Below are 20970 nucleotides of genomic sequence, written 5' to 3' on the forward strand. Positions count from 1 at the left end.
GCAGTAAGAAACATATCAGATATTTGCAAGCGTTTTGTGACTTTTGGAAGAAGTCGTGGACGAATGGGAAATCAAATGTTTCAAGTTGCCGCTGTGTTGGGTGTAGCATACACTTATGACATTGTACCAGTTCTACCAAAACAATGTCTACTAGCTAAATATATCGATTTGCCGAATGCTGTTGATAAAAGGGAAATATTAGTTAATACGGTTAGATTTAGGTGCACAGCCATAGCTTATTTCAGCTTATGTCCCGCTGGTGTTTTAGATTCTAAGGCAAATATAACTATGAATGGATATTTTCAATCATGGCTGTTTTTTGAAAAGGCACAAGACATAATAAGGAAAGTTTTAACTTTAAAAAGAATACACAAGATGAAAGCTGATCATTTTATACGTACATCAACGAAAAGTGGTTATAAAAAAGTATGTATCCATATTCGACGAGGAGACTTTTTGAAAGAAAGACAGTTAAGGAATGGGTTTTCTGTTGCAGATCTAACGTACATTAAACGTGCAAAGGAGGTATTTCTTAAAAGGTATTCCAAAGTACAATTTGTAGTGTTAAGCAATGACAAGAAATGGTGCAAAATGCATATCAAAGGGGATGTGATCAGTAACTTCACAGAACCTGGAGATGATATGGCTTTAATGGCATTGTGTGACGACGTAGTTGTTACATCAGGAACTTTTGGTTGGTGGGGTGCATGGCTTTCTGGTGGAACGACTGTATATTTCAAGGGATACCCGAGACCAATGTCTCCTATAGATCGTCGTTTCAACAGAACTGAATATTATCCACCTCACTGGATTGGCCTATAACGCCGCCAAAACTATTCCTACAGACAGTTTTCAATGTCATACGAACAGTTTTAGTGTCATTTTGAGGTTTTAAAAAGTCGTATTGTACATCGGGTTATTGTTTTTTTCCATTTCAAATTGTTTTTTCTGTTCTGTATGTAGCGTCTGTTAAGCGTTGTGGGTAATGCACATTACATGACCTCGTGAAGAGACCTAGTAAAACCAAGTATTGATTACTTAGCTATGAGAGCTTTGTAATCAGTCAAATAAATTGCGTTTGACTCACTGATGAAGTAAACACTTAAAACTAACACTTAAAACACTTAGAAATTAAATAGGTTGAGCAGGTAACATTGGTTTCATATTATTTTATAACTGATGTTAAAATGTTCAAAAAGATGTACTAGATGTCTAGTGCTTATTTACTTATAATATGGAGATAATAGGGAGATACGAAAGACCCTTAAGTTAACGTTTACATTTGTGAACAATATCCTCAGTAACCATGAAGCAGAAAAAAAATAAGAATCCATTCCGGAAATGGTGGCAGCAATTAATATGAGACCACCTACTTGATCAAATGCTATATGAATATGGAGCAAATATGCTGACCTACACCTGATCTTATTTCAGACATGGTGCAATCAAAGTGAACTTGTGGAAAGCATGTGACGTCTGTTAAAGTTCTCAAAAATATTTGTTGAGACCAGAATGCGTAAAATCAAGAAGCCGACGGATGTGCAAAATTGGAGATACTGTTCGATCCATAACAACCCGGACGATCTTCTGACACGTAATATGTCTGCAAAACAGAACAATAATAGCAACTGCTGAAAGTCCTGTCCTTTATGGACAAATAAATGTTCAAAATAGCACACAGAGAATATACAAGCTAGCTAGAGTTGTCGGCAGTGACAGATGACACTTTAGAATACAACCGAGAGAACCGTCTATCACAGTGTATCTCGGAAACAACTACACTCGTAAACAAGATCATGGACATAAGCAATTAAATTAAGAATAGGAGCCTTATAGGAATGACTGTATATGTACTTAAGTTTGTGTACAATGCAGAGCAGCTTGGCATAAAATTCCAGTTAACAGCTACAGATCTGCAAAACGCTGAAAATTTGTGTCTTCAGAACTGTCATCTTACAAAAAATAGCGATGAAATATCAAACCTACGTTCCAAAAAAAAATCGCCTTTCAATCTTGAAACAAGAACTTTTTTCTTAGATAATGAAGGTTTTGCATTCAAAATGCCCGCATTGATCCAACGTCAAAGTTCTCGTATATACTTAATACAAACCACCTGCTTAACTCATCTTCTAATACCAGCCCATGAAAGGCAGTTAAATGCTACAGTGAGTAACAAGGTAACGTTTAAAGCACTACTCGATTCGCCAGATAGTCTGAGCCATACTCTGGGAGAGTTTCTTTTGCAGAAAACCTGAATAAAAAGCCATTATAGCCTGAATTGCATGAAAAATACCCTGGTCCCAAAAAAACATCCCAAGACTCGAATTTTCTCTAGGTACAAACCAGGAGAGAAATTACAATTTGATAGAATAATTTTCGGGCCGTTTCGGTGCGAATTTTTTAAGTTGGTCAATGCTTGGTCATCTAGGACTATCCTAGCATGAATTGCATGGAAAATAATCAGGTCCAAAAGTCATTACAAAATACAAGTTTCCCACGGAAATGACAATGAGAAAAATGACCATTTTAAGGGTCCCGTTTCGTGCCGTTTTGGAACGTATTTTTAAGTAGGTCAGTGCTTGGTCGTCTTGGACCATCCTAACATGAATCGGATGCAAAATATCCAGGAGAGAAATATAGACCCAAAACTAGATTTTTCCACCTAGAGAGAAATGACGATTTTAAGAGTCCTGTTTCAGGTTGTTTCTGTGCGTGTATTTGTTTTAAAGTAGGTCAGTGCTTGGTCATCAATGACCATCCTAGCATGAATGACATGGAAAATAACAGGGTCCCAAAAAATCACCCGAAAACTCGATTTTACCATAGGTCCCGACGTAGTAAGAAATGACAATTTTCAAGGTTCCAGATTCGGACCGTTTCGCTGCGTATTTGGTTAAAAAAAGCATTATTTGATCATCTAGGACCATCCTATTATGAATTGCCTGTAAAATATCTGGGTCCCCAAGATAACCCCAAAACTGGAATTTTCCTTTTCGGAACTGAAAAGTCCCGACCTGTAAATAAATAAAAGTTTTTAAGTGTGAGGTTTTGGGCCCCTTCGGTGCATATTTTTAAAGTAGGTTAGTGCTTGGTCATCTTTGACCATCCTAGTGAGAATTATCCACAAGTCCCGACCTGTTGAAAAATAGCAATTCTAAAGTGTCATGTTTCGGGCCGCTTCAGTGTACATTTTTAAGAAGGTCAGTGCTAAGTCATTTTTACCATCCTAGTAAGTCCTGATCTTTCCCTCGGTCACCCCAAAACACAAATGTTCTGCTTGATAAGTGATGTTTTTCATTGAAAACAACCTCGATATTCAAAGAATACTCCAAGTTATTTTACTCATCCTGACGTCCGCGTCACACCTTGGTTAACGTTTTACATGTAAGTGTGTATAGCTATATTCTAAGACATATAGCTTTGAAACTTTTTTTTTTTCTTTTTTCTAGGTTAATAACCAACCTCATTTGGTCAAGTCCCATAACTCTGACGTGGATTCAGACCGAATTAGGCCTTTTTGACTTAGAAACTTAATATAAGCAGTTTTATGATGGTTTTCAGTTGGAATAAAGAATGTCTAATCTTTGCACATTGCTTGGTTTCGAAAACTGTATTAAATAAACGTGACGCCAAATATTATTGTTTCTGTAATCACAATTTCCATTCAGTATGCTCTTATTGCCTTGAATTTTCGGAATTGTTTTGTATTCTTTAAAGGCACTGGCCTCTATATCGTTCGACCACTACCGCCACCGATGAATAATATATTGCGTTAATTATATAGAAATAAATGTTTTTATATTTTAGACAGTTTACCTCAAGTAAAGCGTTACAAACAATGTAAAATAATTAAAACCAACCAATTATCATTGGTTTCTATAACAAATAGTCTGTCAGTAATTTTCAAAGATTGGCCCTTTTTGACTTTTGACAGATCTCATTTCATAATTATAGACTCTGTAGAAAACGGGACAGAAAATGACCATTTCAAATATAACAGATAAGATGAGATATTTTCCACAAATAATCAAAACAGCTGTACCCATAAGATGTATATAACTTATTCAATATTCGTTATCAATTATATCTTTTAAAGTTAATAATGATTTTTTTGGTCCTTTTTGCAGTTAAGTGAGTAAAGTGAACATTTCTTCAAATACTCCGACTTTTTCCGGCATTATCCGTATGTACTCGGAAGCTGTCGTGAAAAATACTGTCATCTGCTGTTAACCTGCTAGCCGCTATAGATATGCTCATGATTATTTTACGTAGAATGTGTAAAGTTTATAGTCAGGTGGTTTTAGTGACAAAAGTGCTCTAGAAATCATTTTATGAGGGCCGGCATGTTAATGCCCGAAAACAACATACTTGTTGAAGCTTGAAACTTACCGATTACTTTGTTAGCTGTCTCCAAACAATATAACAATGTTTTATGTAAATTAGAGGTGTCAAAAGGTCACGCTATGAAATTCTGATTTTGCGAATTTTTTGTGTAGCTTTTAATTATGTACTGGCAATTTTTCTGGAAAATTGTACCCCAAATGTATTATGAAACTATTTTTAGTCAATTAGAATTGATTTCTATAATTGATGCAAAGCTAAAACAAAACATGACAAATAGAAACAATGTCTGAAATTAGGGTCAAAGGTCATGCACTTTATCTATTTACGTTGAGACAATGTCATTTATAGATATTATTAATATCTTATCCAAAGATGATGACTGGAATTTATTCAAACTCCATAAAAAGATTAAGGACATTAAGGAAAAGTGCTTTGTACAAGTACAATAAATTTATCTAGATTACCTTTTGAATTATCTCCCTTTATTAAACGTATTTATTTTATGCTAACTGGTGAAATACTGAAAAATATCAGTGAGATATTTCTCTATAACACTCACAGTGCCGAACTTCTTTTTTTTTCAGATAAAATTACCTCCCTTGACAATATATCATTTAATTAACTCCTTTTGTTGCATGTACAATTGCTGGTATCCTATTATTATCCTAACATGCAAGCCATGCGGGAGACATGTACAGCTGGACAATCCTATATAGGACAAGCTAGCTATAATAAAATTTGCAGAAGAAATAATATTATAGATCTAATGCTCTAGAAGTGTTACCTTCAAAAGTAGTTGCTTGGCCTTGCCGTTATGTAGCTACAGATATACGTCTTTCCTCCACTTTTCATCGGTTCCTTACTATCGTATAGTAGATTTTACTGGCGACAGCACATTTATTTGGTTGTTGTCTTAGTTAAATATCACAAGACATCAACTCAATCTTACGTAATATGCCAGCATTTTCGTCGAAATTCTTCCCCACCCAGCCAGTTGTGTTCCAAATTCCATCCCTATTCGTCATGCTATACAGCTCCTAGACCAATATTTCCATTAAATCCATGATGATATTTAATTCTGCAGCTTGATTTTCCAAGGACTTTCGGATATTCCCCAGTTGTTTACGTTTTTCGGGTTGTTTTTTAATCTGACCTTCAGCGTTTGTAAACAAAGCAAGCTTCCGGTTATTTAACGAACTGACGGCATTGACCGAAAAGTTTTAAATATGCTTACTTAACTACTGTCTGTGCGGATTGTGCATTTATTAACAAAATATTTTAAATGTACTTTTTGTTTTCAAAAACAAAATGGCGTCGTGTTGATTTCGCGGACCTAATCACCAATATTCGATATCAATGTGCCTGAGTGTCCATGGTAATTTAGCGGATGCATCATATGTAACAAGTAGCCTAAATAAATCCTAATATCATCATGAAGTATTAGTTTCCGCCTTCGTGAAAATATTCAATTGTCTCCCTTATCGGTGAAGATATATTTCGATATCACACTGCAAACAAACAAATATCCTCTATATATAACATTTCTTTTCCAAAGAATAACTCTACATTTAACTAATAATTTTTGTTGAAATTTCACACAACGATAAAGACCATTAAAAGAAACGGAAGTGTATAAAATCATGAGTTTATCTCGCTCATTTTTTAAAGTATCTTCCTTTATAGAATTTAGTTGTCTGAACCATATCGTGAAACACTATATGACATTACTTTCTATTCAGTGGTCTAAATAGTTTGCATCAGTTGATCGTTACAAAGCTTTTGTCAAAAGGTATGTGGCGGCCTACTTGCCTAAGGGATTGTTCAATTATATAGATCAATACTATAGACATAAAGATTAATATTTACCGTATTACATACTTGTTAAATCAGACCTCAGCTCCTTGACACTTAAGTTATCATCAATATATATCATGTACAGTACAAAATATGATCTTTGATAGTTGTATATTCCCTTTGTCTGCTTTTTTTGTATATGATTTAACACAGATATCTTAAGCATTGTTATAGAATATGGGGTTCCTTTTTAGCTCATCTGAGTTTTTAAAAATTATTATCATCACTTGATCGTCATCGACATCGGCGTCTGCGTCGGCGTTGCCTGGTTAAGTTTTATGTTTCGGTCAGCTTTTCTCCTAAACTTTCAAAGCTATTGCTTTAAAACTTGTAACACTTGTTCACCATCAATAGTTAACTTTGTATAACAAGAAACATAACTCCGTCCTGTTTTTTTGCAAGAATTATGGCCCCTTTTGGACATAGAAACTATCAGATTTCTTGTTCAAGTTTTGTGTTTAGGTCAGTTTTTATCCTTTACTATCAAAGCTGTTATTTTAAAACTTGCAACACTTGTTAACCATCAATAGCTGACTCTGTAAAGCGAGCCACATAACTCCATCCTGCTATTTGCAAGAATTATGGCCCCTTTTGGATTTAGAAACTATCAGATTTCTTGTTTTGTGTTTAGGTCAGTTTTTCTCCTAATCTCTTTTTTTTATGATTTATTTTTTCTCTTTTATGACATACATCATACAAACACGTTACATTTGTTTTAGTACAATTCTGCAGACCTATTAAATAATAATAAAACAGAAATAATATCTTTTAGATACATAAAACAATTGCAATTATTTCCCGTTCAGCTTTGTTTATAAAATCGTTTTGTATGTCAAAAAAGATAAATAAATGTATCCACTTTGCATGATAAGACGCTTAAATTGAGAAGAAAATTAACACTATATAAGAAATTAGAAGTTTATATTGCATAATTGCTATTTCTTTTTCTAGACAAATTCTGATATTTAAATAGGATAAAAACTGGTTGAATACGGGAACCTTTTGTCTATTTTTCATTTGAAAAATAAAATATTTCATAAAAAAAATCATGAAATTTATGATATTGCTTTTTAACCCCGTTTGCACAATGCCAAAACTTATACATTCTAGATTGAACAGGCACGATATTCCCTTTTCTGCAAGAAAGTTACTAAGTCTATTCCACAAAATTTGAACATGATTACATTCCCAAAATAGATGTTCTATACTTTCCACTTGCATGTTACAAAAATCACATAAGTTTGTTCTAGACAATTTCATTTTGTACAAGTACTTATTTATTGGAACTATTTTCTAATTTTTGTGTCTATCGTTGCTTTAAAAATTTGTCCATAAATTTTGTTCCATTTTATGTTATTGTTTTCAACAGTAGATCCCCATTTCTTTTCTGATTTTATTTCTGGTTTAAGTTTTACGTTTAATTGTTTGGTGTATAGTAATTTGTTTGGTGCTTTTGCTGCCTGAATTTTATTAAGCAGGTTGTCTGTAGTAGTGTATATAATGTTTTCTTTTTTAAGTGATTCTTTTAGGTCCGGCTTAATGCTGGTGATAATTTGATAATATTTTAGGAATTCATTATCTTCCAGACTGTATAAGTACTTGAAATGTTCAAAAGAATAAAAATCTTTTTTCCTGTAATCAAATAAGAGTTCTAAAGATTTTATTCCTTTTTCATACCATTCTTTGTAATAAAATGTTTTATTCCCATTCCTTATGTCAGAGTTGTTCCAGATTATCTGTTTTCCACTTATGTCATTTAATTCAACCTTCTTAATGGTATGCCATGCAATAAGAACATCTTTAAGAAATGCGTTGTTTTTACATATGTTTTCAATGTCTTTATCATTCAAATTACATTCAAATACTAACTTCCCCCCTGCTGTTCTGAGAATTGCATTACAGAAAGTACCCCAAATCACACTTTCTCTGTTACACATAAATCGTTTTATCCAACAGGCTTTTATCGAGTTAAAAAAACACTTAATATTTATCATTTTTAGTCCTCCTCTCTCGTAATCAAGTTGTATAACATCTCTTTTGATTTTTTTCTGGTTTATTTTTCCATATAAAATTATACATTATCTTTATTATTTCCTTTAATTTTTCTTCAGACGGACTTGGTAAAACTGTAAAGGGATATATAAGTTTCGGTAACGCAAAGGTTTTTATCACTGTAATTTTTCCTAGTTATGTTAGTTTTCTGTGTTCCCATTGTTGCAAACAGTTTTTAAAGCTATTTAATTTTGGGTCTAGATTAAGGTCTACATTTTTATTAATATACCAAGTGTTTTTGCCGATTCAGATGTCCAATTAAATTTTTTATCATTACACAGTTTCATATCTGTATTTACTAAAGATCCCGCTTTTAAAATTGTTGATTTATTGAAATTAAGCTTTAGTCCTGATACGTATCCGAAATTAGTGATGACATCAATAAGTTTTTCGAATGAGTTTCTTTGTCCGTTGTTTAAGAACGTTGCATCATCTGCAAAAAGTGTTTGTTTAATTTCTTTACCATTGATCGTCACTCCTTTAATAGAATTATCAGTGTTTATATAATTTGCTAAAAATTCAGTGCATATTATGAAAAGCAGAGATGACAGTGGACATCCTTGTCTTACATCCCTCTTTATTGGAAAGGGTTCGGACAAGTTTCCGTTATTTATAACTACGCTACTTATATCGTTGTAAAATAATTTTACCCAATCAATAAAAGAGACACCAAAATTTAAGTGGTGTAGCACTGAAACATGAAAGTATGATCGATGCTGTCAAAAGCTTTTTCAAAATCTGCAAACAGTAGTAGGCCGGGTTCATTTTTAGTTTGTAAATATTCCATAGTTTCAAATAGTAACCTAATATTTTCACCTATGTATTTGTTTTTCAAAAATCCTGTTTGTGCTTTATCTATTATGGAATTTATACCTTATAAGACGATTCGCTATTGATTTAGTTGCAATTTTATAATCAACATTTTAGAGACTTATAGGGCGCCAATTTGATAAAGATAATGCATTTTTTCCCTCTTTTGGTAGTAATGTAATAATTCCTTGCTTTTGTAGGTCTGTTAGTTGTTTTGTTCTATAGGAATAGTTAATTGCTTTAACGTAGTGTGTTTTAATTGTTTCCGAAAAAACTTTATAAAATTCACTAGTAATCCCGTCCAGGACTCTTTTGGTTTTTCATTTCTTTTAAAGCTTCTAAAGACTCATATTCAGTTAAATACCCTTCACATGTTTCCTTTTCATTTTCATTTAGTTTTTTTATATGCTGATTGAAGAAGTCATAATCTGTTTTTATTTTTGGTCGTTTTGAATACAAATTTTCATAAAAAAAATTTTCTGCTTTAAGAATTTCGACTTGATCAATTATTTCAGCATCTCCAATTTTTATTTTGAATATGTTTTTCATCTCTGCATTTTTTTTTCTAAACTTGCGAAATATCTAGAAATTTTTTCGTTCCCTTCAATGCTTATTGCTTTGCTTCTAACTAAAAATTCATTTATTCTTGAATCGTTCAGTTTTTCAAGTTCTTGTTTCTTTATTTCTAAACTAATTTTATTGTTTTCTGTGTCATCAGTCACATTAACTACTTTGTCTTCTAGGTCTTCTATTTCTTTTGTAAGTTTTTCTTCTTTTTCCACGTCTATTTTTTCTTATTTGTGGCATATTTTATTGTTTGGTTTCTAATTGTGCCTTTTATGGTTTCCCACAATGTATTTGGATTACATTCTTTATTTATTTCTACAACTTCATTAATACTACTTCTTATAATTGTTTGATATTCATCTTCATTTAATAGACTGTTATTCATTTTGAAATAACCAGGACCTCTTTTAATGTCTGTTAAGTCAATTTTAATCTCTACAACTGAATGATCCGATTTGTATCCTGGTTTTATTTTGCAACTATGAGTAATATTTACTAGGGTATCAGAAATAAAAAAAATAGTCTAGTCTACTAAAAATCATTGGTTTTGTATTAATGTGCCATGTGTATTTTAATTGGGTTGGATTATTTTTCCTCCAAATATCAATAAGGTTACAGGAATCTATCAAATCAATTTTTTTTTCCCACACATTTTATGGGTATCATTTCTTCCATGTTTTTTGTCTAAGTTAATGTCTAAAATCGTATTAAAATCTCCCCCTAAAATGATGTTTGTGTCATATTGTTTTAATATTTCATTTTCAAGTTGACCAAATACTAATGCATTATCATCATTTGGACCATAAATGTTAAATATCGTTATTTTTCTATCATTGATAGTGAGTTCTACACTGGCTAGTCGACCTGTTATTAATTCCTTATAAGTCATATTATTGCTTGAATAAGAAAATGATTCGTCAAAAAGTATGGCTGTTTCGGCTCTATTACTTTTATTCCCGCTAAAGAAAGCTTCTCCCTTCCATTCACTTTTCCACGTATCAGTTATTGATCGCGGCCGCGATCACATTGAATAGGTAAAGTATATGCGCGCTGGGGAAAATATTTCATGATGGACCTGTGCATTCTTTACTTATGGGTGAAACAGGTCTCATAAGCGTAAATACGACTAGCTTCTACTGATTATAAAACATACCGTACGATTTGTTGTGAATTAACTGTTGTTGTACTTTTAGTAGCTCAACCGCCACCCTTGTTTAAGAGCAACATTTAAAAAACACGTTTTCTTTTCATCCTCAAGTAATAAGTAAGTAGACTCGCCCAGTTTAATCAATAACCCACAATTAACCGACCCCTCTGGTACAGTATCTAGACGCATAAACTAACTCTATACATAGAGCGCCTACTTCACCCGATTTATATTCGGAACATTTTCACGCGTTTCGGGCTTTATCGTATGTTAAACATGGGATTTTTGAACCGTCCAAAGATGTTGGAAATGTTTGTCTCATTGTTTATTTTTTTTTAATAAAAATGTTACTGCTTCATTGTCTACCACTTTTTTTCCACCCTTGCCTGAAAAAACAGTAATGAGTTTGTACACTGTTCAGACAATTGTGCTCTGTTGAAATTTAACCAAACACAAGTTTACCTGCATAAACAGAAAGCATGATATGTCACCATGCGCGGATCCAGAGGGAGGGGGTGGGGGACGGGGGTCCGGACCCACTCTGGAAAATCTTTAAAAAAGGAAAGAAGACAAGAAGGAAAGCAAAATGTTTTTCGAAAAAGGCAACATTAGGACTGCATGTAAAGTATATGCGGCTGTTGCTACATACGACCCCGACATAATTCATATTATTTATCTAAAAGAAACTAAGAATTTTACCTTCAAGAAAGCTTGGTTTTATCATTTTCCCAAATTTAACAGGTTAGTCCATAAAACTGTCCCAGAATGCGAAAAATGAAGTGCTAAATTTCAAAATTTCCAGGGGGGGGGGGGGGGGGAGGCAGGGGATCGGACCCCATCTGAGAAAATTGGCTGTGTCCGTGCATGGTCACTATACCTGTCCAGTACTGGACATTATGGTAAACGCTTCTTTCCTGCACAAATGACAATTTCGCAACTTCTGTCCGGTTTGTACAAATTTCTGGCCGCGATAAACCATTTGACTTGTATCACTTGTTGAATGGGTTTCTTGCAACAAACATACTTTATATTTCTTATCACTTAACCATTGAAATATTTGCTGTCGTTTTTTTGTAATTACCCAAACCACGCACATTAAGAGAGCACATATACAAAGTTTCAATGATATATTGATATAATACATTTTTTATGAGAGCGTATACATGGGGATGATCTAATCACATTCTTCATTTGTTATAAAAGAGAGATCAGGGCAAAAAGTTATGTAAAACCTACGGATTCCATATACCGATATATTCCTTCTATATTGCTAAAGGTATAACTAAAGCTTCATATTAAGCATCAACTAAATCGATATAACATTCCAAGTGCAAAAGAAAAAGAATACATGACCTTGATACTAAAAAAAAAACAGGTACAAATTTCCCTGTCCTGAAAGTTTGCGTTAGTTGTTTTTCAATCACCAGATATGCTAAGAAAACGAAGTACAACGCAGGGCTACTTGGACGCTCCTTAGCAAAAATGATAATTTACATCTATATACCGTGTATATATCAAATAGTCCTTGAACAAACAAAATTTAATACTTTTGATTTTCGGGATGATAAACATATTTATATTATATATTAATTTGTCTAATTAACGTTTCTAGACTGGTTTAACACCAGTCAAAATGCTTTCTGATACATATGTATAATAATCATTAATAACAGGCGTGTACATCCCCAAACACCAGAATACATACATACACACACACACACACACACACACACACACACATATATATATAAGAAAAACATCCAATGGGTTTCCTCTATCTGTATTTCTACACTGGCTAGTCGACCTGTAATTAGGACAGAAATACAGATAGAGGAAACCCATTGGATGTTTTTCTTTTTTATTTATTATATACTTGTCCAGGAGTAACTTTTAATATTTTCTATTATATATATATATATATATTTATATATATATACATACACATACACACATACATATACACATACATATACATATATACACACATACATACACACACCTACACACATATATACATATTACACAAACATACATACATGCATACATACATACATACCTACATACATACCTACAAACATGTATGTACATATATGCACACACACACATACACATATATCCACATGTGCACACACATATACACATATACCTCTGTACATACATACATAAATACGCACATACATATATACATACATACATACATTCAAACACCTACATACATATACACACATGTATACATATACACATATACAGAACTATGTACCCTTCAACACAAACAAATATTTCTTAATAAGTCAATTTATATTATGTTCTGTTCAAAAATCGAATTGAAATAATTCTATTTCAACTACAATGCCTTTATGAGTCTGTAATGATGGGTTGTACTTCGCCGATACATGATGCCACCGATAAAATGTACACACCTATGTATATCATATACAAACACATGCATATATATGACCTGTTTTACCTAACGAAAAATTTGAATAGTTTTACTTCTTAATGTCACAGTATACGTACACACATTTTACATTTTATATGGATGTTCATGTACTAATTGTATTGTACTCGTTCTAACTATGACATTATGTATACATATATACCTTCATCTATAGATACATACATATCTGTACGATAACAAAATAAATTCATATTAGTTGAAAGTCTTCAAACATACTTCGTATTTTTACATTATCAACAAGATTAACCCACAGTTTATAAGTGAAATTATGGCTATATACTTATCATATGTTTTTGTGCAAGCAGATGCAAGATTAATACTCTCATAAAAATTAAACATAAAAAGCGTTTCAAATTGTCAAAATATAGAAAATCTTTTTTTTTTATGCGACTACATGTAAATTTATATATTTCAATTTCAAAGAGTGTTAAAAGTATACACTGTAAAGAGTTAGCGATAGATTAACGAGTTATAGCGTATACAATTACTGGTCTATATCTCTCGAACAGTTCGACATGTATTATTTGTAAATCACTGAAAATACTGTCTGTTCCCCATGTACTGGCACACTTTTTCCTCTCTGATTTTTATTTGGTTTGTTCATTTCGCCTTTGCTTAATATGATCTTTCGGCCATGGAAGATCAAACCAATCTTGATATTCATGAAACTTCACGTGATGTATATTTCCGGTTTTGTTTTCATAGTATATATTTCCGTTTCTTGTCCACACTGATTTTATGTCTTCTGTCATTTTGTTCTTTACACAAAGGAATGCATCATGGTTTAAACTGGTCAGATCCTCAGAGATGAATAGTTTGGTTCCTTTGAATTTTTTCAAATTGTTCATCACCATATTCTTTGAAAATCTGGACAGGAATTTTACTATAACCTGTCTTTTTTATTTGGCCTTTTAGGCCCTAATCTGTAAGAAATGGCTACATCATAAGGGGTTAACTTTAATCCTGGAATTTTCTCATTTAATTTGTCTATTACAATTTGCGTTGTTTTTATGCGCATATTCTTTTGGTTCTTCTTTCAACCCGCTAATCCTGATATTGTTTTTCTCCTAATCTATCAAAGCTATTGCTTTAAAACTTGCAACACTTATTAACCATCAAAAGCTGACTAGGTAAAGCAAGAAACATAACTCTATTCTGCTTTTTGCAAGAATTATGACCTCTTTTTGACTTAGAAAATATCAGATTCTTGCTTAAAGTTTGCGTTCAGGTCAAATTTTCGTATTATCTGTCAAAGCTATTGCTTTAAAACTTGGATCAGTTATTCGCCATTTAAAGCTGACTCTGCACAGCAAGTACAGCAACTATACATTTTTGCAAGAATTACGACCCCTTTTGGACTTAAAATATCATGGGTATGACAATATTTTTAATATACAGAGACAAAAAATCAGATGAGCATCTGCACCCGCAAGGCGGTGTTCTTGTATTATTTTAGCATTCTTTCATGATAAAGTATGTACCGATACTTATATTAACATTTGAAAAAGAAATAACACAGGTATAATTAGATTTCTTTTCATATTTGTTAGTTCTTATTACAAGTCGCTTTTACATAATTTTAATTAACTCATTCTGCCCGCGCGACGCATTAATTCGTCGACCAGTTGTTATCTGAATACCGCGTGCCGCTTCTATGCGGAGTTGTTATCTACATCTGGAAACCGCACGCCGCGTACATGCGTCTTTACAGTAATAGCTCTGAATTCCGCATGACGCATTCAGCCGTCACATTTTATTGATCTTAAATAAAATCATTTAGTTCTTTTTAACAAGTTGGACCAATCAATTTTTTTGTTGCGTAACATTTTTAAAACATAAATAAAACCGGATATTGTGAAAAAAATAAATGCTTTCGTTGAAAAAGGCTGTAAAAGCGAGCGTAGTTCGAGTTATAATTTGTGATTTCTCGAAGCCTGAAAATTACGGGTGATTCTTTATATGATCGAAACATAAAAAAAATGAATAAATAAATAAATAGATAACAACAAATATTCATTGAGAAATGACAGTTGAAATAATGCAACCCAAAAGTATATACTTTTTCGCTTGTCGCTATGCGGTAAATAATGCCATCTGCGGGATCAAACAATTTTACGGCTAAATGAGATTATTCTCATTATTATCATTCTTACGTTTCATTACAATAAAATTATCATTAAACATTCTGCCAGAATTTCATTTAAATCTGTCAAAATTTAACAGAGATCAATATAAAAACATAGCTGCTATTGAGCTATAAAGGGCGTTGAGTATATTCTTTATAAGTACGGTTCTAAACATTTGAGTGCGGAAAAAAAAAGAATTATAAATGATCGGGTACTGTTATAAAAAATACACTTCAGTAAAGACAGACGTACATAATTACCGCACAAAAATAACATGTAAGTATCATACCGAAATGGAAAACAAAAATGTCATAGAATTATTTTACATTTGCATACCGCGTGAAAATTGTCACATCTTTGCGTCGTGACCGTGAACGCACATAACACTGCCTGAACAGAACTGGTAGAATTGTGGATTATATCATTGAAAAGAAAAGAACTAAAATAGTTTCTTTTACATGTAAGATTAAACTATCTTCAACTCATGCACACCAGACCTTTAATTCTTACCTGTGCGATATAACAATGCTTATGTGTGTATAAAATGTAAAAACATCTTCGTTGGTATCTATTTATTTATTAATTCATCTATTGATTTTGTTGTTAAACTTCGAGACTGTTTCTTGATATATAGAATAAAGTGTTGATAATAACTCAGTTATTTCGACAGCTTGTTTGTGATACTTTAGAAACTCCACAAAATTGTTTCAAAATTCAAATTTTTATTAAGTACATGTACATGTTTTCTGAAATTAGCCCAAAATAAAAATTATTTTCAGCGCAATAGTTTCTGTCTAAAATAGCTAAAATATTCATTTTATTACATCTTCATACTAAACACATACGCTATTTTTGTGAGAAATAACTTTATTTTGATGCGTTTTGATTGCCTGGATGCGTATAAATGAATATATATTTTTAAGAATTGTTCATATTTGTTGTTTAAATATTTGCATGATAAAATTTAGCATTTTATAAATTTTGTTTAGCCAAAATAAGATCTGATGAGAAAATACGGTCATTTGTTTTGTGTCTTTAATTCAACGGTCTGTTGAAATGACTGTACTACAAAGCTGCATGAAATTAACTTTGTTGCGTAGCTACATCAATTTAGTTACAAAGAGTACAAATTCCATACCTATTAGCACATATTTGTTGTCACTAATTAGCAACAATATCCCAAGCAAAAAACTACAAAATCAATGTTATCTCTCAAAACATCTCTCGGTATTCAGGGTAGATTGGCTTATCAGCCTCCTAGGTGGCTGAAAGATAAATATCAGCAGAGTAGAAGTGGAAATAACGCTTTAGGGCAGAATGAGTTAATAAAATGCCCCCGTCACAATTTACCACACTTTGATCAATGACTGTCTACCACTGATTACTAGTTTATCGTGCTTTGTTTAGCGTACCATTTATTTCACCAAAATCAACGTTACATTATAACACTTAAGATTGACAAACATTTCATACAATGAGCATTAAATTTCAGTGCTTAGTAAGAAGCATCTATAAATGACTTTTGAATAATTCTTTATGTAAATTACTTTAAAGTGCATTCTTTCGCCAGATGCAGCTTATTGGTACATACGTTACTTAATTAGATTATGTTCATTAAAACTCTCTATTGATAGAGAGTGAGTGGCGCAGTGGCTAGCAGGCTGGGCTACAACTCCAGCGGTCCGGGTTCGATTCAAGGTCGCGGTTGATATCCCGACTAGTGTTCAGTACTGGTACTGTTTCCAGCACTATCGGCCTAGACTGGATGCTGGAATGGTAAATATCACATCTGCCGTGGGCTCCGCTGGAAATAAGTTGTTCCATCCATTACAGGTGGGGACTTTCGTCGACTACCCACTTTAAACAAGAAGCTTTATCTTTTTTAAAACTTTTATATCAAAACACGTAAATGTTGTGTTATACCGATAACCTAGATGAGTTTTCATATAGGAACGCAGTTAAATTGTTCCGAAAGTTAATATGAACTCATTGCCCTATGCTGCTATTCTGCTAACTTCAAATCAACGAATTATTTGACAATACTCAATATTGTTCTGTAATCATGAGTTTAGTTTACAAGAACATGTACATGTTTTAGCGACTCCCACATACAGCCGACATCGTCGTTATATAATACATATATCGGCTTGCAATATTTGTTGGGATATTCCACTGACGCCACTTAAATATTCACCATTATAAACTGTATGACATGTGTAAAGGTCAAGGTCACGTGCACCAAAATCAAGTTTCCTTTCTGTTTGTAGATGAAATTACTTTCCTTTTGTATCATATAGTATAATGTAAGTGTTTTTCATCAGTTTTAGAACTAATTCAAAAATGAAATTACGATTGGTTCTGATAGATATACAAAAAAGCTATTAACAATATTATATTTCCAGAATATGAACACAGACGCAAGTCACAACTTTATTGTATATATAGGTAATACAAGAATGTTATGATACCAATACAATACGTTAAAATGCAGTGTCGATTTGCATTGACCAACACTGGTATAAACGTTGACGTTGTTTTATGCATTAGTACTATATAAATATCTTGCATTTCATTTTTTTTTATTAATTACTATCCTTAAATATGATATTATTATAATATTATTTAATTACATTTTCATTTTTTATTTCTTACCAATATAGAAAGAAAATCACATTCTTTCTTTAAAATGCAGATATTAACATTTGAAAGCATTGAGAAATTATAGATTTCCAGACAATTTTAAGGTACATACCTCTTCATGAATTATATCATATATAAAGTTATAATTTATATACATATGGCCATACAGTACATACCTCTTCATGAATTATATAATACATATAGTTATCATTTATATACATATGCCCCCACAGCTACTTTGAAAAGAAAATGCTGTACATTGTATAAGCATGCGGTTTTTGAAAAATGTCCCTAGATGGATGACATTGGTAACAATGTATTGTTTGATTTTACCAATCATCTACTTTGGTCATCCTTAGTGGCATTTGGTGTAAAAGTCCGAAGGAAACTGCATACAAAGACAAAATAGGTGACATTAAGGGTACATGAAACTTTTCGACTTGTCTTATTTTATCTAATTGAGTTGTTCAGGCTATAACTCTAAAAGTGCTGAAGAAACTTTATTCAATTTGCATACAAAACTAGAGTACATTAAGAGACGTTCTTGTGTACAAGAACCATAACTCAACATTGCTTTGTTTCATAATAACCTTCCTTTAATTAATATTGGTGTTAGGACAACTCTAAAATTATCTAAGGGATTTTGTGAAACTTTTTCACATTATGACAAGGTATGTTGAGAGAAAGTGTTGCTATCGTGCTTACTTTTTCCAATTATCTACCTTTATCAAATTTATTTGTCCTGAACATTGCAAATGGGAAAAGAAGTTTGTATAAACTGCATACAGGGATAGATACATTTACTGGAAAAGAAAACGTAACTCTTATAGGTCCACAGTTTGTCACTTTTAAATTACCCACTTTAATACATTTAAAATTTTTTTTCCAAGAAATGGTTCAAGGGTTTGTTTCTTAAGAGAACGATTTAAGAAATTGTACACCAACAAACCACATTCTTTTATCATAGTAAATTATGCTTGTCCTGAACATAAGTGAAAAATTATTCAAGGTATCAAGTTGACATTTTATTTCACATAATGAGAGGAGATACAATGTGCAGAAAACTGTCTATACCAGTTTATACCCTTTTTGTTATACTATGCCAACAAACCTCTTGACAGTGAACATTTTTAAACGTGCCATTTTAAGAAATATCTTCCGTTAAATGCAATAGAGGTTAGACAACAAATTTTACATTGAAATCGTTTATATTCTGCGGGGTTTATTTAGCTTACATAACTAAACAAGCCTATATCCTGAATCTTTCTGAAGAGTATGCGTTCATTTGTGTTAAAGCCTTATTCGGATACATGACGATTTTTAATCATAGAATGAAATAATATACCTTACCCTTCTGAAAAGAGAAAAGTGTAATTTACTGGCATTTTCTTTCTGTTCAAATATTAACGTGATTGAATGTTTTGTCAATAAAAATAAGCATTGTTGTAGTTAATAAATAATACCCTTTTATATATGCAAGGTTATGTATCTTTTCAGTAGGCAATATGATCATGTTTATTTATATTTCATAGTACTTATTGCGACCTATGACATATATCTGTGACATTTAAAACTGAGAAGCATCTGTATGATCAAGCCGATTGCATTAGTTAGATAAAGAAAATTATCTTAACAAGAAATCAGAAATATTTGGTTAAGTAGTCACAACCCGAATTAAAACAAGTCAGAGCTATCCGTAAGACAGTGCGCTTGACCTATCTCATTGCTTGAATCTGAATTAAAGCTTTGCAAGTAAAAATTTATAAAACTTTAACAAAAATATCTTAGTAAACAAGAGGCATAACTCTGTAAATATTCAAATCAGAGTTAGGGAGTTTGTTCCTCCTGGTGTAGACTTCGATAGAAAATAACTATTTAAAGTTTCAAGTCAATAGCTTTGATAGTAACTGAGATATTTGACTTTATCAAAAACTTTAACCAAAATTCTTAATCAAAAAGGGGCATAACTCCATCAAAATTCAAATCAGAGTTATGGGAATTGTATCTTCTGGCTTTGATAGTAAATAAATATTGTAAGTTTCAAGCCAATAGCTTTGATAGTAACAAAGATATTTGAAAGATATTTGACTTCATCAAAAACTTTAACCAACGGCCACGCCGACTCCGATGCTGGGGCGAGTGCAATAGCTCTACTTTTTCTTCGAAAAGTCGAGCTAATAAAGCAACGAAAAAAAAATTAAAACTTTACAAAATGTCTTGCCAGAAGGTGAACTTCAACAGTATTTTATAATAATATGTATGCAAATATTGAATAAAGATTTACGTTTAAATCTGAAAAATAAAAGCTTTTCTAAAATTGTATATAACTAATATATACTGAACAAAATAGCTAAGTGCTCCCCATATTTGTTTGCCACTTTCTTCAAACAACAGCATAAAATACTTCTTGAAATGTAGTGTACACTCAGAATAATATGTTATTGATAAAATACCGAACTTACAACAAAACCAAAACACGTCTTCAGATATAATATTAATCCATTTTACGACTTCAACCAATTTTTGACAGGTCATAAAAAGTAAACAAAAATGTTTACAATGTGCATGTACATACTAAAAACGAAAACGCATTTTGGGAAGATAATAAAATAACTTCGTTAACTTGCTTTTCTAAAAACAACATTCATCATTCATGTCATATTTAACCATTCGCTAGAAAATAAATATTAGTATGAACAGTTCATATTCTTACAAATGGTATTCACTCGTTTACTAAATCATAGCTTTTATGTGTTTTTGTGACTTTTTTTTTACAGACGGGGTGAATTAGTAAATTGAATAAAATTATATGTTGGCGTCACTTAATATTTTTGAAATTTTATTATGTTATTAACAACACTTTGTTCTAAAAGTATGCTAAATTTTAAAATTGTATTTACAGAATTTGCAAAGATATTGGGAAATTAGCAAATGCGGTTAGCTATATTGTTCTGTATATATACCGTATGACC

The 20970-nt window shown here is 32.1% G+C and overlaps 1 protein-coding gene across 1 annotated transcript; it reads left to right on the forward strand.

Annotated features, from left to right (window-relative positions):
• Positions 1-375: 375 nt before the first annotated feature.
• On the forward strand, positions 376-822 carry LOC128546273 (galactoside alpha-(1,2)-fucosyltransferase 2-like). The gene has a single exon (XM_053516646.1). The coding sequence runs from the start codon at positions 376-378 to the stop codon at positions 820-822; it is 447 nt and encodes a 148-aa protein (XP_053372621.1).
• Positions 823-20970: the final 20148 nt, after the last annotated feature.

Source organism: Mercenaria mercenaria, chromosome 10 (genome assembly GCF_021730395.1).
Source record: "Mercenaria mercenaria strain notata chromosome 10, MADL_Memer_1, whole genome shotgun sequence".
Taxonomy (NCBI): Eukaryota; Metazoa; Mollusca; class Bivalvia; order Venerida; family Veneridae; genus Mercenaria; species Mercenaria mercenaria.

Bases quoted from the DNA above. Each gene is read 5' to 3' on its own strand.
- LOC128546273 (XM_053516646.1), top strand. From the start codon at position 376: ATGAAAGCTGATCATTTTATACGTACATCAACGAAAAGTGGTTATAAA.